Genomic DNA, 25,229 nt, shown 5'->3' on the forward strand with positions numbered 1-25,229 from the left:
CTATGTTAATAGAAGATAAGGAAATCCCTTCCAGCTATTTCTACTACAAACAGCAGGCTGCAATTTTCATTCTTCTTCCTTGTGGAAAATACGACTTCAGATGTTTGTGAAAGCATTTGCTGTTAATTTCTGAAAATCAACAATTAGCACTTCCCAATGCCACATGACAAAAATAACACAAAGAGGAGAAAAAAACACATCTCACATAAATGACACACATCCCGCTCTCACTAGCTGCATTATTTATGCTTTTCTAGTGGAGGATTGATGACCATGGACTGGCTCAGGACTGCAGTAATTATGAGGGGAAAAGATAAACCTAAATTAAAGATTTATTCACTAAATCAAAATTAAATGTGTGTCATTGATTTTGTTGATACTAATTTCTGTAGAGAAATTTTAGTCACTGAATCTTTGCAATGCCAAGCCTTATTGCTGCCGATGAGAAACACTAAGCAATATAATTGAGCCTATACTCTTACGTTATTATTAGTTTTAGGGAATCATAATATTTTCTGGTTCCCAAAATGATTCTCAAATTTAAAGAATACCTAATGTGCACTTCCACTCCCATAATTTAAAATGTAGGGTTGTTTTTTTTCTATGTTATTGGCTTTTGAATTTGTTAACATTTTTAGCTCAATAAAACTTCTAGTCATTAGAGGGGGACAATTAAGATGGTGTAAGAAATCTTTGTCAGCTATTTTGCTGATCATTTGCTGCAATCACATCTCAGAATAACTACCAAGGAGAAGAACGCTGAACATCCCCTGCATGAAGACAATGAGGCATCATGGCACTTGTAAATGGACAACATTGTGTTACAACCCACTCAAGGGACCCCAAAGCGGGGTGTTGATATCCCCTGTCAGATCAAAGAGAGAAGTCAGAATGGGGGAAGGAAGAGACAAGGAAATACAAATTCACAGAAAGAATAAACAAGGAAGCCATCAGTGTTGTTACAAACACCTTCCAGGACAGCTACCACAGCAGCTGTTTCAGTTAAGACACGCCTGCCATGTGCGCTCCACAGCCCAGCCCATCAGTGCTGTCCAGGTAAGGGGCCTTTCAGCAAGAAAACTGAAAACAGAAGTGATTGTCCTACTTCCTGTGGGCACATTTTCACTACGGCAGAACCAAGGGAATGAATGCTTTGTGGTCCTTGTCAAATGAAAGAAAAAGATGAACAAAGAAAATATAAGCTGAGGCGACCAAGAAATATCAGTGACAGGAAATCACACTAAAAATCCCACAGCTTCTACGATATGAAAGAGAACTTCCAACATCAGCACTCTCGGGAAGACTCATGCCAGAAGATGATCATCAAAACACCCCAACAAAGATCCACGCACTGCTACAGCTGTAGATGCACTCATCCCACCAGCTCCTGGACTTGCCATGGGAATGAGGAAGGAGATATCTAAGCTGGCCTGTGCATACAGTAAAACAACAAATTTGACTGGATCTACACTGTTGGAACTCAACCAAGAATTAGGAGAAGTGCAAATTGTAGCGCTCCAAAATCTTACAACTACAGACTATTTACTGTTAAAAGAACATAAGGGATGTGAACATTCCCCAGGAATGGGTTGTTTTAATTTGTCTGATTTCTCTCAGACTGTTCAAGTTCAGTTGGACAATATCCACCATATCACAGATAAGTTTTCACAAATGCCTAAGGTGCCTAACTGGTTTTCTTGGTTTCACTGGAGGTGGCTGGTAATTACAGATATGCTCTGGTTATGTAACTATACTCCTATTATGTTAATGTGTGTGCACAATTTAAGTAGTAGCTTAAAACCTATACATGCTGAAGTTACTCTACAAGAAGATATGTCAAAGAAATAATCAATCTTCCCATGTTTTCTTCCGCCTGCTACTTCTATAGCTTTTCTTCTTCCTTCCTAATTACAACCCTTAAATAGAATTCGTGCCTCATATCAAATTTACCGAGTATCATAATTCTTCCAAGTGGTAAAGATACCTCAAGACAAATGCTGGGCATAGAAGCTACAGGGCATAAATATGCAAAGAAATAAGAAGCTAACCATTTCAAACAATAAGGCTTCCCTCTCACTTACCAACTTCACATTTCCCTGTATGGCCCCGGAAGATGACTGGTTAGCCAGAGACGGGTAAGATTCCTCAAGGGAGGAACAACCTAAGACAGGCACAGTCGCGGGGGGCCATCAGGTGAGAAATTGGGGATCAACAGAGGTGAGGCTTAGAACCTCTCCCCCCCTTTCTGAGAGAAATCTTCTGCATCCGTGGATGTTTTATTGCCCTTGTCTAGCTTGGATTAACACATAGTCTACAGGCACACACCTGATCATCTACATTTGCTCTCTTACAACACTAAACTATGTTTTCTACCTTTATCTTGTATCTACCTACCACTTCAGGATTTTATTAAAAATAATAATAATAAAGAGAGAAATGTGGTATCCACATATAAATCAAGTATAAAAACCAAATGAGTATTCATATTTGAACTGACTGTGTATAGTTCATAATGCATGAGCAAAACCGAAAGTTTCTGTGATGACTGCCCTTGTACTGTTCACCATGTAACTTATTTTTTATGTAAGAATTTGTTCTCCATGTAAGAACTTGTTTGTTATGCCTCAGAAGATTGGAGACTGATGAAAATTAGGCTTGGGGTGGATTAATGATTGTGCATTGAGCATTGACTCCCCTATACAGAATTTTATTGTCGTTAACAACCATTTGATCAATAAATATGAGAGATGCCCTCACAAAAAAAAAAAAAAAAAAAGGACAGACTTCCAGTGGTAAAATAAATAGGTAACCAGGATGTAATGTATAGCATAAGGAATATAGTCAAGATATTGTAACAGCTTGGTAGGGTGATAGCTTGAACCTAGAATTATGTATATAAATGTTTTATCACTGTGTTGTACACTTGAAACTAATGTAATGTAATACTGTGCGTCAACTACCCTTCAATAAAAAATAATTATCTTGAAAAAAAAAAATCCCACAGCTTCATGATTGCTGATAATATCAGAATACATTTAGTATTTTTAATATTTCCAGCACAGGTATGTAAGTGCATATATATATATATATATATGTATATATATATATGCACTTACGTACGGACCTGTGTATATATGCCTGGGCCATATGTTCTAATAGTCTGCCAGCAAAATTGGCTTTTATGATAGGCCAACAGGTATACCTCTCACTGTTAAAGGGAAGCCACCTAGATCAGTTTTCATTTTGGCAGTGTTGAGTGTACATGAGATGATACAGAAAAGTAAAGTAGTAAAACAAAGTGCCTCCAAGCTACTTTGTGTAATTATGCTCTCAGGTAATAAATAACAATGTCTGTGTAGTATTTTATAGTTTATAGAGTGTTTTCATAAGTCTTTTCTCATATAATCCTCAAATACAGCCCTATGAGTTACATATCATTTCTGTTATCTTTTTTAGGTGGGGAAACAAAGGTACATAAAAGTAAAATGACTCAGTTACTGTCACTCAAATACTAATGATGGGGCTGTGATATGATATAACCTATTATCTAATTTCCGCCTGTAGTCTGTTATTACCTACTATGTACCACCATATAATCATATTCTGAGGCAGGCAAACAGGCTTGAGTAATTATATCCATGATCATAAGATTGATCATTTTTAGAAGCAATTAGAATGAAATATTTTTTCACTCATGTAAGAATGCAGTAAACATTTTTTCTGTGGCATTTAATTTGTAATTTCTATTAATCAACTATTAGCTATAGCATATTCCCCTAGTGCCTTTGGAATCTCAAAGACTGGTAAAACTTGTTTTTCTGGGAAGGGATTAGAAGAAATGATGAACAAAGTGGCTGATGAACAACTTCTTAAAGCCACATTAAACCTTCCCCTACGATTTCTGCAAGTTTTACAGAATTGCAAGCTTTAGCAATTTCAAAAGCACCAACAAAACAGGAAAAAAAAAAAAAACCCTTGCTATTTAAATTAGTGAAAAGGAAATACACAGTAGATGTCCTTTAAATTTTTGAGAACTATTTTGGAAGTAAGAAGAAAATGTTCTCTGTAACTAATAAGCATTAGTACATATTCTGTTATTTTTAAACTTCTAGGAAATAATAGGATGAAAGTAACCCCAATGTGAGGATCAGGTGACCCCTCCCCTAAATCCGCTTCTGGTGCTACATACCTGGGTGTCTTTGGAAAAATGATTTAATAGGTGTATTAGGCTAGATTAATGCTTTTTTTAACTGGGAATGTATACGAAACGCTTGGAGAGATTTTTTTCAAAACAAACCTGCTCAAACCCTCTCCCTGGACATTCTGAGATGCCCGTGAGACAGGGGAGGAGACATGGATGGGGAGTTGGAAGGGCTTACATGGACACGGCCCGAGTGTGTGAACACAGTGGAGAGGATGGGAGTAGGGACCTAGATGAAGTAAGTGTTCAAAATTTTGAAATCTGGTGATAGGTACACAGGGTTCCTTATGACCAAACTCTCTACTTTTGTAGAAAATAAAAAAAGGCTCTCCAGATCACTCAAACAATTATTAGTAGGGCAGTGCTTCTTAAACTGTAAAATCTCAAGCAAGTCACCTGTTCTGACACAGCTGGGTGGGCAGGCCTGAGAATCTGGAGTTGAAGGAGCTCCCTGGTGATGCTGGTATTATGTGTTAGTCTATGGATCAGATTTGAGTGCCAAGGAGGTAGGAACCCGGGGGACCGGACGATTACTAACCAGGACGTTCTTAAACAGGTCGCAGGATGGAGTTTCTCAGCCATCATTTGGTTAAGTAAAAATACAAAGCAAATCACATAATTTTCATTAATACATAAAAATGGATACAAAATCACTTTCATTATCATGCCTAAAATCATAGCTCAAATAGTCAGTTGAGCTTGTCTATGAAAAAAAAAGGCATCCAGGGGATTATGATGTAGGCCAAGACTTGAGACAATTTAAATAATATCTAATATCCCACAGATCTGGTGTTTACATATTAAAAGAGCTTTGTACCAGAACTGTTCTGTCATGTTTCTGCCCGGAGGCTGTCATGATAAAGTTTATTATCAGTTATGGCTTTACAAGTATAAAATAAGTTAAGCTGTCATATTTTTCACAGCCAGAGATCCTAAGCTGTCAGAAGAATGTCAATTTTAAATCTGATGTAGAGAAGAAAATTGTCTGTTATTCTGACCTCTAATTTCTTGACATTTTAATGCCATAATTGCTGTGGCAATTTCACCTGTCAAGGAAGAATGAGTCAATAACCTTAACCATTTCTCAAATTTTAGCACTAACTGCAAAGCTCAAAGTTACAGGCAGTTCGTGAGAGATCATATCCATATAATATCAGCCATCTTCAACTTTCCCCTATAATTCCTCTCAGGACTACTGAGTTGCAAGTTTTAACCATTTCTAAAGCACAAACAAAACAGAGAAATCCTACAGTTTAAATTACAGAAGGGACATACGGAGATATTCATATGTTAAATATTTCTGTTAAAATCAGCGTTTAAGCATTAAAAAATTTTAAACGTTGGAGTTTAGTACAACTATAGCTTTCCTTTGGTTTTATCTATGTGAAATTTTAAAAATACCAAGACAAATATTATCAAATAGAAGGCAGGCACTGAGTTCAATACAAGGGGTAACATTTTGAGCGCTTTCCTTTCCAAGAGTTTGTATCCCACCAGGTTCGGTAGGTATCAGCTCTCTCAGGCCCCCGTGCCCGGGGGGAGGCCTCCGGGAACCCAGTGCTGTGGGAAAAGGGCTGTCCGTACAGAGAGCCTCCTCATCACAGGGAAAGGTATCCATGAGGGACATAAATGACCACCAAATAGTGGACATCAGGAACTTCCTTCCACATACCTACAGAGTTCTTTCTTGGGACGGTAGATGCTAAGTGCTTCTATGTTGGCAAAGTTATGTTCCTATTATTCCTCCTTTACAGACAGAGCCATCGAGGTGGGAGGAGATTAGATGACTTGACCAGCATCAAGAGCTCACAGGATTCTGGTGGTTCTCATCTTAAAATGTTAGTGCAGAATGTTGTTGTGGGACGATGTTAGGTTTGTGGGACAGAAGAGACCAGGGTCGGGAGTGGTCAGAGGGACAGTTAGCTCATAACCCTTGATATCATTTAATCTGTCATGTCTACAGTGTACCAAGTGGTTCCTTAGTGGTCTTGAGAAGGTAAAGTATCTTCCTGAGCAATCTTGAGTTGACCGAGGTCCACAGAGTTGGAATGTCTCGGCTGCTGGGTGCTTGGTCCTGCACTGGTTGGGGGGGAGAGAAGGTAAGTCCCCGGTCTGTGCTCCCTCACCTGACATGCTGAGAACTGATGGAAAAGGCTTCGGGTCTGGGAGGGAGGGCATACACATCGCGAATGGTTCTGGGAGTTTCTCTAATGGAACCTCAGTTTTCAGCAATTATGCTCCCAGAATGAGAATGAGAATGTTGGAAGAACAGAGTCCTGAACTAAGATATCCCAGCACTTGATGGCTGGCATCGTTAGGAGGTAATCAAGAGCAGTAAAGTATTGGGTGGATCGGCTATCCAATATGCAAACCTTGTGCCTGAACCACTCCCATCCAACAAAATAATTAAAATTACACGTTTTCATATAATGTTCCATTAAGAAGTCCTACAATTTGACAATTAAGACCTATACGTTGTTTTTTCACTGTCACATCAATGGTGTGACTTTTTGTAGAAGCAGGTATTTTTATAAGATTCAAATAGTAAATGCTATATCCACATAAAGAAAGTCTCCATTCTAATCCATTTTCTTTTTATTCTCATTTATCTCTTTATTTATTCTCATGTAAATATGAAAAATGTGCTTTTCTTCTTTCAAGTGAATGCTGCCCTGTACTTTCATTATGTACAATATGCTGTAAATATTTTAATTTTTGCCTAAGAGGATTAACTTGCAACTTTCTTTATAAGGACAGAACTTCATCATGGGTAAAAATGTATGATAAAATATTCAGGTGCTAAATGTCTATGATATTTAAAAAGTCAAAAAACAATTTGGATTTGCATACACTATTCCAATTATTATTATTTTTCTAATTCTAAAGGTATTGGTCTTAAAAGGAGAATATAGTATGTAAGGCATTTATAGAATTAGACATGTGTTAAGGGTATATGGTGATGAGAATAATTAAACTTAGAATATTTCCCATAAGATTATTTGGTTATAGGGTGTACACAACTGGGGATACTAAATTAGCTGAGTATAATGGTTTGTAGGGAAAATCCCTTAGTTCACCAGCTAATTTAGTAATATCTGGCTTCTCTCTCATTCATTCCTTCATTCTCTGTCTCTACCTCTTTCCCCAGCTTCAGGCAGTAATTCCATTCATTTCCTCGTGCATACAATACGGTATAATAATATCGCACCTAACAACATGCTTGCAATTTGCTCTCTGCATATTTAGCCCTAAGGGTCCAATGATGAATGATCATGAGCCCCTTCTCTTCCCTTCCTTCTTCTCTGCTTGAAGCCAGACAAATGGAGTCATTTTGTTTTTATCGAGGGATACAAGAAATAACTTTGTGGATGCAAATATTTCTTACAGAGTTTTGTTTTCTAAAATCTACAAGTTTTCCACTTCTAAAATTAAAAACAACAAAATAGAGAAAGCCCTTCCCTGCCTGGAAATGTATCAGCGGTGACTTGTTTTGCACCCAGCAGATGGCAGCTACCTGGGGGTATGGAAGCTGGGACGTAGCTTGCTTGCAGCAGGCTTACGTAGCAGCTGTTGCTTCTTCACTCTCACCTACTGAAGCAATTTTGTGCAATGAGAAAGCGATTTAGGTAATATTTTATATGACTATTTTCACAAGAAATACTATACACGTACTATGGCATACAATTCCCAACTGTTAGCCGTAACATTTCAGGGTGAGAGCATACAGGAATCAAATACTATAATGTCATCTATTTCACTGATGCATTTTTTCTGAGTATTCTGTCTAGAAGCCTGTAATTTTGCTTTTATTAAAAGAAACATACCGGCTGCTTATTTTAATGTGAACGGTTCATATTTAAATATTCAAGTAGGTTTCATTAGTTAATAACACACATAAGGCACTAAACATTTTAAAGTAGCTACCGAAGTAAAACAAATAAAATAGGGTTACTGAAGAGCATTGTATATATGTCTACGATTCAAAAAGCAGGAACATGGTACTCTTATCACTTGTTTTTGACCTATAACATTTATGTTTTCACATTTGTCAAGAAACTGTCATCTGATTTGTAAAATGCTGAAAGGAAATTTACACCAAAAGTGGAAGCCAAATTTGTGTTTAAGGGATGACAGAAATTCCTGGGATGTATGGGGCTTGACACCTACCTCCCTGAGCACAGGGTCCGTGATGCTGTCCAGGCTCACAGAGCCTTCGTAGGTTAAGTAGTGAAAAACATTCAGAGCGCGGACTGCTTCTGGTCCTCGCTGCTTGTAGCCAAATATAAGGTCAATCCACTGATGAAGTTGGCAAGAAACAAATTCACTTTCCAGGGCCTGAAATGAGTTAAGAAAGAAATAAGAGGCTGGACAAACTTAGCCAATCTCTTTTTTTCTTATGTTGACACATACTGTGTAAGTATTCTCTTTGCATTTGTATATTTTCTTATCATGTATTTTCCTGCCGTAAGGCCTTTATATTTACCTCTAGTACTACTAAAAGGGGATGCCTTCCTTCTGCTATGAATTAACTAAGCTGTTATACAATTTAGGGGTAGCTGGGCAGTATTAGATGTCTGCCGGCTAGGGGAAAATTAATGCAAATTTCTGAGAATCAATAGTAAATTGATTTCCATAAGGAGTCATAAAAAAAGAAGGCCCTTTTGTTTCCTAAGAAGCCATCATAAGTTTCCAACAGGTGTCTTGACACGTAGGCGTGCAGTTCTGTTCATACCAGTGATAGGAGCAGACATCACTGTACAATGCACTATGCCTCTCACTGCATTTGCTTATCATTAATTTCTTACTGATTTTAAGAGCTCATTGTTTTTAGCAACATGAACAAAAAGCTGTAGACCTAGCTTCTTAAACTCCAACTATGCAAAGCCGTGTAAAACAATTTTCTAAATGGCAGCTTTAACTAAATATGTGAATCAAGTCACTCTGGCTGCATGTCCCTGGTTTCTAAGGTGTTGAAATCAATTTGGAATTCACTTAATTAATAAATGACTTACTAAATTATCCCTCTGACAGTTACATTTCACTTTTTTCATCAATAAAATAAGTGAATGATACTTTTCATCTTTTCATGTGATCACATTTAACTAGCAATTTATTCCTCTGAAACTTTCTTGATTTGTTTCTTTCAATTTTTTGGGTATTTTATTTACACCAGTTATTGTATTTCTCATTCAGAAATATACACAATTCGATTTTATGAAAGGATAGTTTCTGGACTAAAACTAAACAATCTCTATACATTATATTTCATTGGTCTTGACTTAACAGTTCAGAGTAGAACATGGGAAAATAAACTAAAATATAAAAGACGTTGGTTAAAATTCTATATTGGTTATGTCTAGTATATTAGTCAATGTATAAGTGATTCAGTCAATCCAGTATAACTAGTTAATTAAAAAAAAGTCTATTTTTCAGTAATGTTTTCAATGTCTGGTGCAATAAATGAGAGGATGGACAAAATGAATAAATGACGGCTCATTATATAGGAGCTGTTGCCCAAGTCTATTTACAGGAATCAAAATAGTACTGAAATCAGATATGTTATTTAAAGGAAGATTTTATCCACATAATCACATGATCAGTTAGGCAGTAAACATTTCAAGTAAATCTTAGTGGTATGTACATACCGCTAAACATACTCTGAAAAGAAAGGGTTGATGATATATATCATTACTCTGTTAGAGCAAAGTGTTATTGAATACAAGGTCTAATGCAATTATGAGGGGTGGAGGGAATGACGCCTTCTCACTAATTTGAGTTTGAAAAATATATTTATCTCCATCCACTACTGTCATTTCTCTCCTCCACCATAAATCTCACCTCTATTTAATGTTTCTGCTTTTGTTTTCATGTGCTTCTGTAAAACATTACTTATTCTTTGTGCGCATGTATTTTTGATTGATAAAGATGGGATAGTGTTACAGATTTCATGTTATTTCTTCCTTATTTTCACTTAGCATTGCTTTAGATCTACCGATGTCGCTGGGTGTACTGGCAGTTCATTGCTTCTAACAGCTGGGGCGCGGTACCTCCTCCAGCTCTCAGTATCAGCTGTTTCTGACTCCCCATGACACGAGGCTGTGATAAGACTCCACTTTTGCATCCTTTTTGGGGGCTTTGTGAGAAGCTCTTTGGGACTCGCAATCTGGAGGAAGACTGTTGTCGCTGCCCTGGGTGTGCGTAAACTTCATCTGAGTCATGAGTGTCCAGCCACTGTCCACTCCTTCCAGCAGTGCATAAGGTTTCCCTATGTCCACACCCCCAAGGACTGTATTATCCATGTTTCTACTTTTAGCCAGTGTAACATACGAAATATCTTATTGTCGTCTTAATATGTATTTCTCTGACTACTAAGGAATTTGACATCTTTTCAAATATGCTTCTTGTCCTTTGGGTTTCTCCTTCTGTAAATTTCCTGTTCATACCCTTTGTTCATGTTTTTACAGAGGCTCTTGTCTTGATGTTGTTACTTTGCAGAAGCTCTTTTTGTATATTTTAGGTAATAGTTTCTTGTTGTTTTTAAAAATTGCATATGCATTCTCCCCAATGGCACATATATAACTTTACCATGTTGCTCTTTGTTGAGTAGAGATCCTTAATTTTGAGATAACCAAATTTTTTCCTTTATGTTTTTGGGATTTTGTTTTGAAATTACAAAGATAACTTTCTGCATTTTGATATCTAAGCTTTATATTTATGGTCTTATTTTTCGTATGTTGGTCTTTAATCCACCTAGTGTCTATTTTCATTCATATGTGGTATCAGATAGGGATCCGGTATCATTTTTGTTTATACAGGAAGTCAGTTTTTCCAATGCCATCTAATAAACAAGCCTTTCTTCAGTGGTCCTCTGCAGTGTGTGAATATATATTTGAAATGAAGATGTAAAACTGCTATTGTTTACAGATAATAGGACAATCTACCGAGAAAAAGCAATACAATCAACAGCCAAAGTATTAGAACCAGTAACAGGGTTAAAACATCCCTTTTTTCCCCCTCCCTCCTTCCCTCATCCCCCTTTCTCTATGTATTGACCATCTTCTTCCTACTTATCTATGTATCATTTATGCAGATATGTGTGTCTCCTTCTTTGCCCTCTTTTCATTTCTATTTTTATCTTATTTATCTTAATTATCTTTATTTCTTATATATCCTAATATCTGGTTCATTTAGCCTTTCTCAGAGTGGACCTTTATTCTTTCCTGTAACTTTTACAGTAATTGTATAGATACATCCAAGTAATTTTGATTGGGATTCTAATACATCTGTAGATTAATTTGGGAAACTTTATATTAGGTTTCTCCATCTAAGGTCCCAGAAGTTGTCTGTATTTACACAGATCATTTTCTATGTACTTTATTACAGTTAAAAATTAATATTTTTTCCATAAGGGACATGGGTATTCTTGCTTAATTCCCAGTTTACATTCAATTATAATATTAAAAATATATTTTTTACTTGGTTATTGATGATATAGAAAAATGCTATTGATTTCTGTAAGCTGATTTTGTTTTACTACTGGGTTAGATACTATTTTATTTAGAACGTTTGTATGAGTATACACATGGCCTTATTTCTTTTTTCTTTTCTTCCTCTCACCTACTTTTGGAATCAAGGTCACACTAGCCTCATAAAATGAACTCAATGTCGCTTGCCATGTTTTCTGAAATGACTTGCAGAATATTATTCATAAATAAATATTCATTTATATTAGGGTTTTCCATCATTATCTCTTTGAAAATCTGGTAGGACTCAATTATAAAATAATAGGGCTTGGATATTTTAGGGGATGGGAAGACTTTAACCACTTAAATTTCTTTAAAGTTTGCATGTCTCTATTTCCCCTGGTGCCAGTTTTGACATTTTATATTTTTCCCAGATTTAGCCATTTCATCTCAGTTGTAGAGTTATTAGTTCACAGTTGTTTATAATCTCTAATTAAATTTTAAAAATCTCTATGGCTATAGTTATATACCCTATTCTATTCTGTATGTTAGCAAGGCAGCCAAGTAATCAATTAAAAATTAATTGTAATTAAATAATTTCGCCTCAGGTTTTTTTTTTTTTTTGGAGTCATAAAACCAAACAACAAAGAAACATTGAGGTATTAGATTAAACAGATAAAGTTTTAGAGAGTCTGTCTTTCTAGTCTCTGTGCAGGAAGAAAAGAAAATCCAGTTAGAACATTTAAAGGCTAAATCTAGTTCTAAATCAAATGCACATCTAAGAATTGAATTTCATATATCACCTAATTAAAGCATAAAGACCTATCTGAAGCTGAAGTCTGAGACTTAACTGTACTCCAAACACTCTTAATCTGTTTTTAAATGTGCACTCTCTGCTTATTTCTTCTTTCCAGAACTACGTTTTCATGCACAAATTCTGGATTTTGAGACTTGATTTTATAGCAAATAGTTATGATAAAAAAATATAAAGAAATACTTGATTACTAAGCTATTAGGGTTATAATAGTCTTAATTGCCTGCTTTACCCTCTACTTGCATATCTGAAAGCAGAAGCAATTGCTTTAAGCAGAGATAAACCAATTGCCAATCCATAAATCTACCCGGGGGATCTGGGAGGAAGGAAATAGAGTGAGATTTAAACCAGAGAGGAAATCTATTAGATGGATAATAGTTACCTAATTCTAATTTCCATATTGTCCCATAGGTATTAAATGGTAGAAATTTCTTTCTCTAGCAGGTTTAGGATAAAGTGTCTCTGAAACTTATGAAAAAGGAAACTAGGGTAGTGGAATTAACTGTGAGGAGGAAATGGTTATTTCTCCTGAATTTTTTCATTTAAAAACACAGAATTTCTGTTTTCCTCTTCTAAGAACATCTCCAAGCTCTTTCGCTTACTGTCTCAAAAATCTGCTTCTGAGGTTGAAAAAAATTCTGTAAATAGAACTGCATATATCCAAGTAGGCAGTCAGAAAATCATAGCACTGCCTCCTCTGTAGAATCTACGTTAGCTTCTCTTCATGGTTAAATCGGAGTTATAGCTATTACCCAGTGAGAGATTTAATTATTTTAAATAAAGACAACATAGTTGTTTTAAATGCTTATTTTGGGGGGCTTAAATTACTCTATTGTTTGATTGTGTCCTGGGCGTGTAACGCAGAGGGTTGATGTCCATTCCCACCGGCCATCCTGGTCTTGGCACCCCTTGCTCTCCACCAGGGAAAAAGTGTGCAACAGACTTCGACCTCCTCTGATCCAGCCCACCTCGCACCCCTCTGGTGGCACAGACTTCCGAAACCGTCCCACTCATATAGTCATCCTCTATTTCAAATCTCCCCAGGTTCCTCCGGGCATGACATATTCACAAGTGTAAACTTTGACCCTTGAACCCTTCAAATCTTGACCCCACTCTCCATTTCTCAGGACTTCTTGATACACATCCTTGCCTCTAGTGGCACAAAGCAGCTGGTATGACCTTTGAACCTCTGCTGCTCGCTCCTCCGTAAGGCGAAAGCATTTCACCCTCCTGCTTCTTTTTCACTTCATCCCCACCCTTCTTACTCAAGTCCAGTGTTTGTTTCCCGAGTTTTCCAGCTCATACGATATGAATCCTTCTATGAATTCTATGACACCCTCCTGTTTAATGTAGTAAGATAATGTATACAAATTTACTTGTGAAAATCAATTTGCATATAGATTGTAAAGTGCTCTACAAAGGAATGGGGTTATTACCAATTAGCACTTAGTTGTTTGAAACTTGCAAAGCTGCATCCTCAGAATGTAAGTCTTTTAAAGACAGGGACTATAATGCTTCTTTTGCATTTTCCATAGCTCCTAACCTAGCACTAAGTAATGTGTGTTTAATGTTTAATAAATATTTTTGGTTGATGAATTAAGCAATGGGAAAGATGTGTCTGTCGGTCGCAAGAGCAAGGAAGAAATGTCAGGATGTGGGAATGGGGGTGAGAAAGAAGCTCGTCCATTCACCAAACAAATACATCTGCTTTGTGCCAGACAGTGTTCTAGAGCCTAGGATTACAGCAGTGGATAAAAGACCCCGAAATTTCTGCTAGAGTTTAAATGGCAGTGAGGGGAGCCTGACAGAACCCAGGAGTCTGCGACAATTAAGGACTGCTGGGAGGAAGTGAGCGTAAAGCCATCTGGTGGAAGAGGATTTCAGAGGGAACAGCCAATCGTCTGTTCATTCATTCATTATTCATTCAATGTGGAGCACCTAGTAGGGGCCAGGCAATACTCTAGGCCCAGGGACACTGTGAGAAACAAGATAAAAGCCTGATGTCCAGGAGCCCATCCCAATGAAATGCAAAAACACCAAGTCACATCTCACGTCTCTCCAGCCCCAAATTACTGACCACCTACCACATGTCAGAAACTAGCTTTGGAGGACATGCAGATAAGTAAGCATTCTGTGTCCTTAAAAATACCACAGTCTAGTGGGAAATAAAACATGCTGACTTGAGCTTTTTGTGCTCCTCAAATTTCTGCTGCTCTAAGCTGACAATAGGCATTAACACCGTCCCCCACCCCAATTTCCAGCAGAAATGATTAAAACATAATGGATCTGTGTCTGCTGCTCTAGCCGTCACCACACTATGCACACTTGCACACCCTCACTCTTTACCTTTGCATTACTTCCTTTTTTCTGTAGTATTGGTCCCCTTCTAACATACTAGATATTTTGCCTTTTTCTGTCCTGTTTATTGTCTGTGTCCCTTTGATCAAAAGCTCTGAGGGTCAGGGTCATTGGCTGTTCATACTTGACACACATAAAACAGGAGCTGGTAGGCTCAGTAACTATCTGTTCAATGAATGGGGTGCAGCACACATGAGCGTTTGCTGGCGCTGTACGTTCACTTGTCTGTGTTCCTGAGTAGAGTGCGAGCTCCTCAAGGCCATTCACGGAGCTGCCCCAGCTTGTGTTTCCAGAGCCAGAGCACTGGGAGGGTGTGACAGGCCCGTAGTGCCTGGGAGAAGGAAGGTGTTTCTCTCTTGCACTCCAGCTTTCTTTCCAGGAGCATTCATGTCCAGTTCTTCTTCGTGTTTTCCATAACGCCCTACTCAGAGCTGGCCCTCAGTAAAGACTTATGGAATGTGCAAATGCCCAGTTTCAGAGATAAGGAGGACACTGAAGGTCCAAGGGGTCAGGGTACCTTATTTGTCCAAGGTGTCCTGGCTAACAGGAGGCAGGGCAGGCACTCAAGCACAAGGGATGGGGCTCAGGACCCTGAGTTTCTGCGAAAGTCTTCCGAAATTTCTTACGCTATGCTGTTTGCTTACAATTCTTTTCTGAGCAAGGCGTTTCAGCATAATATACTCCAAATGCAAACGGTTACCTAGCAAAAAGAGACTTTTCTCTTTAAAATATGAAAAAGATGAAATCTTGTAAAGGATGCGGAATCACATGCATCTCCACTTTCCCTGCCTCCGTGAGCTGCTGGTTCTGCAGACTGAGAATATTCTGCATTTGGCCCGGGAGCACCAGGAATCTGCTGGGCTAAGGGCTGGGTGAGATGATCAGTGCACATCCGTGAAAGGCCTTTTTCTAACGCAAATTTTAAACAAGGGCAGATTATGATTGATGAAGCCAGCATTAGGGTAATGTTATCAGAGACACTTTCTACTTCTGTCCTTTGCGGGGAGGTCAGATTATAATCATGTTAGATCAGGACACAGGGCTGTAGTAATGTTTCATGAGTGAGTCGGCTGTGATCAGCGTAGCTTGGCATGGATAAATTAAACCAGTTCTTGATGTATGAACTCAATACACTGAAATTTATTGAAATGTCTACTAAAAGTGACTTAATTCCTTTCCCAGGTTTTCTAATGAGACCAAATTTTGAATTTCACAGTTCTTCAGTAAAACAGAAACCTCATCACTGTATTTACAAACTATAAACAACTCTAACTAATTATATGTATTATTGTCTGTAACTAAAAAAAAATCCCCAATGGACTAGAAGAAGTACATCATTCAAAATCAGAGCACTGTTTCATTTTTAAAAATAAGAAAAGGAAATTAGGTTGTAGACATGTAAAGTCTTCTGTAAATGCATCAAATACTTTTTTAATTGCTGGTAAGAGATAATAAACCTGATCATTAATGATCAATGATATTACCCCTTTTCAAGTGTTATTTTTATCTTCTTTTGCCTGGAATTTCTTAATGACAGCTTAAAAGAAGGAGGAGAGGATGCTCATGGACACAGAATACTAATCCACACAAAGAGAGGAAGGCCTTTTTTTACTACTGTGAATGTCATTTCTTTGGGATATATGACATTTTTATTTTCTACTTCAGGCTCATTACAAAGAACTCCTTCAAATAACTGCAGATAATCACAGCCCAAGTTATAAATACACTAGAGCACATTTTCTCTAAACCTCTTTCATAAGCATTAAATCCTAGATGAGCTATCCAGCCACTATAAAGTTAGAAACTTTTAATGTTACAAAACAACATCAACAATGGAGGTGCATTCATGGAACTCATGGAAAATTTAAACACTTCTATGTTTTCTATTACTACCGAGGCTTTGTGTATCAGAGAAATTTTCATCGAATGACTATATCTTCAGCAGAAAAGGGAGATACATAGACAACTGGTTAAATTTTCTAGTTTTAACACAGATGCCTTGCATTATTTCTGCATGATGTCAGTATGATAATTTTTTTATCAGTATGATGGGAAAACTGACCAGCAGTTAGAGCAGAAGAAAAAAGGAACATGGGGTGTGAACGAAAACCTCAAGCTGACCCTGAGAGGCGAGCAGCTCCAGAGACACAGCCGCATTTCATGTCTTTTGATAGAGCTGATACTTGAGCTGCCTTGTAGGCAGCGTTTTACACCATTCTTATCTCCCATTCTGATGCAACCAAGAGTGGTGGCTACAGGAGCCCAGCCTTGTTGCTACTCAGGGTAGGCTTCCCTTTCTATTCTGTAGAGTCCCTTCCAGGAAAGTCCAGGGAAAGAAGACCCAGAGAATAAACCCTTCTCAAGCCACCTATGCAACTCTAGCTAGGCACCTCCTACACATGCCCATTTAACCTGTCCTGCACGGTGGGGGCTGCAGCCATCCAGGACTGGGCCAGTCTGCTGCTCCCAAGCCTGCAGAATTTTGCATAAAGCCTTTCATTCCACCCAGTAAAAGTTTGGTTCACAAGTCTCACCAGATGCATGAGTGCCTATAAGATAACAGGAGTTTGATTTAGAATAGAGGACAACCCAGCTGTCTTGATTCTTTCATTTCTTCATGTAAACAAGCTGGAACTTACTAGTTATAACAAAAAAGTAATATACATATAATGTATAAATATAATAACATAATGCTATATACCAGTTATACCTCAATGAAAAAAAGAGCTACAAGAAAGTACTATTCACTTCTGACGTTTTATATTTTCAGAAAGCAGAGTATTTATATTTCATATTTTGTGCATTATAAAACTTAATTGTTTTGAACATGTGAGAGCCCATCTTTGAGGGACAGTGACTACATGCAATTCTTACTGTATGTTGAGCACCGTACATACTGGGCTTGCTGAATAGGTATTTACAGTGATGGCAAGTAGGGAGATTTGTTTGAAAGAAACACTTCATTTTGCCTTAAAGTTTGCTCAGCAGCCCTTCCACTGTAAGAAAGACAAACTATAAGAAGAGGTTTGTCCAAGGTGTCCTGGCTAACAGGTGGCAGGGCAGGCACTCAAGCACAAGGGATGGAGCTCAGGACCCTGAGTTTCTGTGAAAGTCTTCCGAAATTTCTTACGCTATGCTGTTTGCTTACAATTCTTTTCTGAGCAAGGCGTTTCAGCATAATATACTCCAAATGCAAACGGTTACCTAGCAAAAAGAGACTTTTCTCTTTAAAATATGAAAAAGATGAAATCTTGTAAAGGATGCGGAATCACATGCATCTCCACTTTCCCTGCCTCCGTGAGCTGCTGAGAAGTCTTCTAACCGGTGAGCTCCTTGAGAAGCCAGGTAATTACCAATTACCTGATACTAACTGGTAATGTTAATATCAGGAATAAATGATGTCTCATATTTTATTTATGTGCAGTAGAAATGTTTGGAACAATTTTAGATACTATTTGAGTACTATTTTATTCTCTCTTTAAGTAAGAGGGAAAATCTACTTTTGGAGTTTAAATTGTCTTTACAGTGTTATAATCATTTTTAGGCTGTATCTTTTGAATAATCTGCTAATTCTCTTACAACCAAAATGCTGTGAAACCATTTGGTGAGAATCATCTACTTCTAAGGAAAAGGGATTAAAAAAAAATCTTATGTGGTGATTTTATGAATAATGAGATAGGCCAGCAGCTACAGATTAAAGGTGAAATGTTTCGGTCAAAATTAGGTGTTTGGAGGCTATCCCTGTATAGATATTAGTAGTTTGCAAATAAGAAACATTTTATATTTCAAATCTCCCTTTTAATCTGGTGTTTGGAACACAGGGTGCAGTAGAAACAACATTAGTCTAGTTTAGTGCGGTTCTCAAATTGATCTGTAAAAAGCCCTATTTAATTCAAAATACAGGTGAAGGTCTAAAGAGTATGAATGGGTCTAGGGGACATTCCCTTAGAGCTCCAGTCTGCAGTGCCAGGCCTGGGAAGTCAGGAAAAGCACTGACATCACTACTGTGGGTGAGCGGGTCTGCCTTTCTGAGCCTCAGCCTCCTTATTCGAATAAAAGACTTCTAGCTCTACAGGCCCACGGGGAACTCAAAAGTTGAGAATGTGAACTAATGCCTCTTCACCCACTTGAAGAGCTGAAGACTAGCCTTCCTCTCCCTCGTGCTGGGCGGGACCTGGGGCTTCCTCAGCTCTCGGCCGAGGCTCCCTGGCTGGGAAGGGAGCCCTACAGGGTGTGGACTGGGACACGGGCGTGGGAGTAGGACCACAGAAAGTCAGGCCTGCATAGCTGTAAGGACTGGAAAGCACCGCTGGTCTTGGGCCAATTCCTGCTCATTTCTCCTTTTCTTCTGCTGACCCCGCTGTACTGGCTTCCGGTTAGAAGACTCGTGTCCTTCCCTCCTTTCCCATCTCCCTTTCCACAGCTCGTCAAGGCACCACTTATTCGGTCCTCGAGACTGGGTAAGAATGTGGCCACTTTGATATGGAGGTGATAACCCGGCAAGGTGACTTCACCTCATCCTCAGAGGGTTCTTTGAGGGTTAACAGAATAAGGCCCCTGATGGTCTAGCACAGGGTCTGACAAAGACTCCAACTCCACAGAGGGCATGAGCTCTAGGCACCAGCACTGCCATTATTTGATCTTGGTCAGCCTTCAACTGGGATGGCTCAGGACCATCGCTGGGGTCTGGGGCAGGGTGACCAAGATCGGGGTGTCCATCGTGATCTGTAGCAGCTGTCAGCAGCAAATCTTGGAATGAGGGAAGTACAGGAAAAAATGTAAGGGACCCACCAGGGAAGTATGGAGAGTATGAGGCTGGCCACACAGCTGTTTGTACATAAGGAGAGGTACAGACTGGGTATGATGTACCATAACGCTCCGCTCACTAAGGGCAGCATTTTGTTACTTCGTGTGTGAGCACACAACCCCCAGATCTGGAATGGATCAGACAAGGGCCAGCAAAACTGGAAGGAAAAAATGAGGTCCCTCTCTACCAAAGTTACAAGCTTAGATTTTCCCCAGGACTTCAGGCAGCACTTGACTCTTACTTGTCATGAGGCCTTGGTAAATCTGTAAGCATAAATTTAAAAGCAGCAAATTCTAACAGGTATGGCTATTTAAGGGAAGTGTGATAGCTGACAGTCTAAAGGAAACAAAAAGAAGAGATACAGAATTGTATCACTTCATAGAATAATAATGGGTACTCCTAATAAAGAGAAGTTTCACCCTCTGTACCAGAGGATAGGGAACCAAGTGGTAACACATTTTAGGAAGACAATCATAATAATGCTCTAAAAAGTTCTCGTTTCACTACAAATGTCTAGAAACTTCATTTTTTCTGGAAAGTTTAACTTGTCTGGATAGCACTGCCACCCATCACACTAGATGAATGAAGCATGAAGACTTCTCTGCCAATTTAGTCAAGTCTTTCTTGCTGCGTTTATATCAATACTAATTATCTGATGGTTTCTTATCCATAATTCCTTCCCTACATTCAAAAAATCCTGCTCATGATGCTGCCTTAGGGACTTGTTCTCAGAGGTATGGCTGCCTTTTCTTTTTCAATTAGGTATATCATTAATACAATCACTAATTCTGGGGGCATACGAACTTCTTTCACTAATGAAGAACAAAAAAGCTGTATCTATAATGAATCACTATTTAATTTTTTATTAAAATATATCCAAAATATTTTAGCATCCAATTAGCACATGATCTTGATGCTTAACATCATTAGCCGTTAGGGAAATGCAAATCAAAACTATAATCGGATTTTATTTCACTTGCATTAGAATGGCTATAATAATTTTTTTTAAAAACAGACAATAACAAGGGTTGGTGAAGACATGGAGGACCTGGAATGGTCACACACTGCTATTGGGAATGTAAGTCAGTACAGTTACTTTGCAAAACCATTATGCAATATCTTAAAATATTAAATATAAATTCATCATATGACTCAGAAACTCTAGCTCTAGATATATACCCCAAAGCAATGAAAATAGATCTGCATAGAGACTTGCATATGAATGTTCATAGCAGCATTATTCTGAATAACCAAAAAGTGGAAACAACTCAAGTGGTAATGAACTCAAGTGGAAATGAACAAGTGGTAATGAAAAATGGATAAGCAAAATGTGATGTATCCATACAGTGGAGTGTCATTTAGCAAAGAGGAATGAAGTACTGATACATGCTACAAAACAGATGATCTCAAACCAAGTAAAAGAAGTCAAACACAGATGAACACACATGGTATGGTTCTATTTATATAAAATGTCCAGAAGAAATAAGCCTTCGGACATAGAAAGTAGCTTAATGATTGCCTGGGACTGGAGATCGACACAGGGAATGACTGCAAATGGGGCCGGGATATTTCTGGAGTGATGGGAATGTCCTAAAATCAGATCATAGGGATGGTCACACAATGCTGTAAATTTACTAAATCATTAAATTAAATGAATTTTATGATGAATAAGGTATTCCCCATTTTACAGATGAGAAATGTGAGGGTCTGAGATGTTCCATAATTGACCTTCATAAGGAAGCTATTAAATGGCAGAGCCCAGAGTCAAGAGCAGGAAATGTCTACACTCCAAGGCACACTGATTCTGACATACCATCTGGCATTAATTAGTAGCCCCCGCATGAAAACTTCTGTTCAATCAGCTGAGTTCAGCAGTTGGAACAGGAGAAAATCTCGGAACAACAATTTTTGGCTACTTTGTTTGCCTGAATGAAGGACTCATTCAGTTTGACTAGCTTGGATTTAACTTGACAACATGCTGAGTCACTAAGATTATTACCCCTACAGGATTAATCCATTCCCTGACTCAGCAAATATTTCCTGACTAACTGCTCAAGCCAGGCACAGTTCTGGGCTCTAGAAATACAAAGTGGAATGCCATGACTGCATGATACTGATACGTCAGTGGGTTTCTGGTATCCTTATGCTGACCTTGCAGTGAGTACACCAACATGGAAGGCTAGCACGGCAACGGACTGCCAATTCTAAAATCACGCATAGATGTTTAGGAGGAGGCATCACCAAAGTATAGCTCCTTCACATTAAAAATATAAACTGGAGACATAATCTGTTATTCAAGGAACCAGTATGAAATAATTCCATATATCTGAAAGTGCCACCTTATAGGTTGAGAAGGGAGAGAAATAATACATAAAAGTTAAGCAATACATGATATTCCCTCATGGGGGAGACTAGACTGCAGATCATAGTAATTGCACTAGATCACGTGAGCACTAGACTGCAGTGCTTGCAAACACAGGTCTACTGCATCAGGACCAGTTTTCTAAAATAGAGTATGTTAAAAGTAAAATATTTCTTAGAGACAGAAAGTAAAGCCCCCAAACTGAAGGGAGCACGTGACTGACGTGAAGTCAACAAAATAAAAAAGACCCCACATCAGGGAGTAGCGTGAAGAACCACATCCTGTTTATGTGGAATGCCCAGAATAGGCAAATCTATAGAGACAGAAAGTAGATTAATGGTTGCCTAGGGCTGCCTGGGGGAAATGGAGAAGATGTGGGCAGTTGTTAGTGTGCTGGGTTTCTTTATGGAGTGATAAAAATGTTCAAAATTGACTGTGGTGATGGTTGCACAACTCTGTGAACAGACTCAAATCCATTGAATTTTTTTTTAAATTTAAATGGGTGAACTGTATGGTATGTGAATTATATCTGTGTGCTATATGCCAATGATACAGCTCTTAAAAACAGGGACTAAGGGATATCTGAGCTGCATTGAAATATGTGGGCCTTATTGGATTCTGATTCAAATAAATAAGCTGCAAAAAGCAAAATAAAACGTATTTATGAGACAGCTGGAAAAAATCGGGAATGAATAAGAGTGTTAAAAATATATTTTGAGTCATTCACTGGCTTTATTGATAAAATTCCTATAAAGTGGTTCACTTTATATCGTGACCACACTGAGATTAAAATCTCCTTAAATATCGATAAAAATATATTGAAATCTATAAAATTCTCACATGCAAACATTCTATTTACACATTTTTTAATGTGGACACAGATTTAAAAAGTAATGTGCTTTTCTTTCTGAGTATGTTCCCTAGATGGGTATACTCTTAATGTCAGGTACATTACATTTTTGATGGATATGTGTTAGGTATGTTTCACAGCTTATAATTTTCTACTTACAGATGTGTTCAAACTGTAAATTATTTTGAGTATTGTATTAATGAAAAAAGAGCATAGATTTAGCCAGTAGATAAAAATAAGAGATGGACATTTATTTTAAGTATTTTAGAATACATTAGTCAACAGATGCTCATCTGATTTTGTTCTCCAAAGAGAGAAACTATAACTGAATTACCATTCCTTATTAGGACTCATGAAAGGAAATGCCGACCTACAATAAAGAACCCTGTCAAAAGACGGCAGTAAAATGCTTTCTTTTCTTCTTCTTAAAATTTTAACCTTGTATTTATAGATTTTCAAGGACAATTTCTTAATAGTTAGAAACAAAACAACAGAATATTTTTACTTCCATTGTTCAAGCAGAAACAAAGTCTCTCTCACCATCCTGTTGATCCGTACAAAATCCTCAGGTTTTTTTGCCCAAGGGGGAAGATCGACATCATTTACCACCACTTCATCTTCCCTGACTCCGAGATTATATCCATTACTGTTGACAAACATCTCTGGTAGGTAATAGAACTCTGGAATTAGTTCCTGCCAATGAAAATGTAGCATCGTAAATCACTTTGAAAATCAGTTGAATAAAATTATTGTAATGTGTTACCTATAAACTGAATTAAACAATTTCTTTACTTAAATCTAACATTTTACTACTTAATTCCATACATTGAATTCTTTAGTTAAGAGTCTAGGAAGAAAAAAAACATTTTTCTTGACAATTTGTTTATAAGACTTTCAATCTTACCTTGCCATAGATTAGTTATGAGAAATGGGTTACGGAATCAACAACAGTTCACAAAACATGAATAAACAAACATGTAAAAAGCTGTGTCTGCACATCTGTGCTACTCAACAGCCTCTTGTGAAATGTTAAGGAAATTTCCAAATTATAAAAAAGTTGCCAGTATCGGTTAGAAATCATGTAGCATCTTCTACTTGTCTTTTTCACTACGCTGCAATTACAAGACATGATTTTTACAAAGAGATTCATTGTTTAATTTTGTAATTTGGCAAAATAAGTTTTTCTTATTCCTATCACTTAGCCCAATGAAGAGATGCTATGCACCGTGACAGCATGTTTTAAATATTTAATTCTTGCTACCTGGATGGTAAGTTCTTAATAAACTGGATGCAAAGAGTTTGTGTTACGTGCATGCAAATATGGCATAAACAACTTGGTTCAAGGCAAACTTGTGTTTGATACACGGTTTAACATGAGGTTTATATTACTTTAGGATAAATCTGATAGAGAAATAAAAGAACTGATTTTAGGACCCTGAAAGTGTTTATTTGTTGTCCTTTTTAAAAAAAGCAACTTGGAGAAAATGAAAAAAAAAGGTCTTTTCAAATATCAAGATGAGGGTTAATTTTAATCTATATTGTGAAAAGCATAAGGACATTTATTTGTGTAACACCATCAACATTGACCTCATAGTACCTGAAATGCAGATCTCACTGTGGTCTTTTATAGGGATACACAGAAAAACTTAAAAATGACCATCAGACACTGAGGTCTTCAAATAAATAAAATTCCTAAGTTTCCAAGAAAAGCATACACTGACTGTGTCTTGATGGGCTCTCCTGTTAAAGCCAACATCTATCTGTTATAGCATAAGAGGGGTGTTTATCTTAGTAGTGCTCTGGGAAAATGTGATCATTGTTCACTCTTATGATGATAAATGTGAAGCATAAAAAAATATAACGAAGTTTGAGCAGCAGGCACTGTGAAAACAAAAATTGAATGAGGCAAAGCCCACTGGGGAGCATTACCCAGCAGCGGTACGGACTGAGCATGTGGGGTGGGGTACACGATACGCTGGAGGGCAGGTCCAGACGCGGGGATGAGACAGCAAGAGGTGCCTGGAGCCAGATGATGAAGGAAGGTTTAGGATAAACTAGGCTGTTTGGATTTTGTGTTATTGGGTGCGTTTGTTTTACAACAAGATGTTTTTAGAGACCTGTTATGACAGGAGCAATTGAGAAGGGGCTGGAAGAAAAACTCACGGGTAAACAAATGTCCTTACTTGCAAGTGACGACACAGCTTATTTGGTGGACATACAGGGGCCAGAGTGCTTCTGCCGTACTCTGTCAGCAATGACAATGAGCTTGACTTCCAGGCTAGGTGAGCACGACGGTGCGTATCATACTGCACTGGAGGAGCGATTTGGTAATGGTGTGCGATCACCGATTACAAGGTGGAAGTGGAGTGTGTTT

The 25,229-nt window shown here is 37.9% G+C and overlaps 1 protein-coding gene across 3 annotated transcripts in view; it reads right to left on the minus strand.

Annotated features, from left to right (window-relative positions):
• NBEA (neurobeachin) overlaps nucleotides 1–25,229 on the minus strand; it is a 550,888-nt gene that overhangs the window by 29,464 nt on the left and 496,195 nt on the right. For all 3 annotated transcript variants that reach the window (XM_036904990.2, XM_036904991.2, XM_036904985.2), the window contains exons 47-48: nucleotides 23,396–23,548; nucleotides 8,369–8,536 (exon numbers count right to left, since the gene is read on the minus strand). In XM_036904990.2, coding sequence (XP_036760885.2) covers nucleotides 8,369–8,536; nucleotides 23,396–23,548 — 321 coding nt within the window. The remainder of the gene's footprint in view (nucleotides 1–8,368; nucleotides 8,537–23,395; nucleotides 23,549–25,229) is intronic.

Source organism: Manis pentadactyla, chromosome 2, assembly GCF_030020395.1.
Source record: "Manis pentadactyla isolate mManPen7 chromosome 2, mManPen7.hap1, whole genome shotgun sequence".
NCBI lineage: Eukaryota > Metazoa > Chordata > Mammalia > Pholidota > Manidae > Manis > Manis pentadactyla.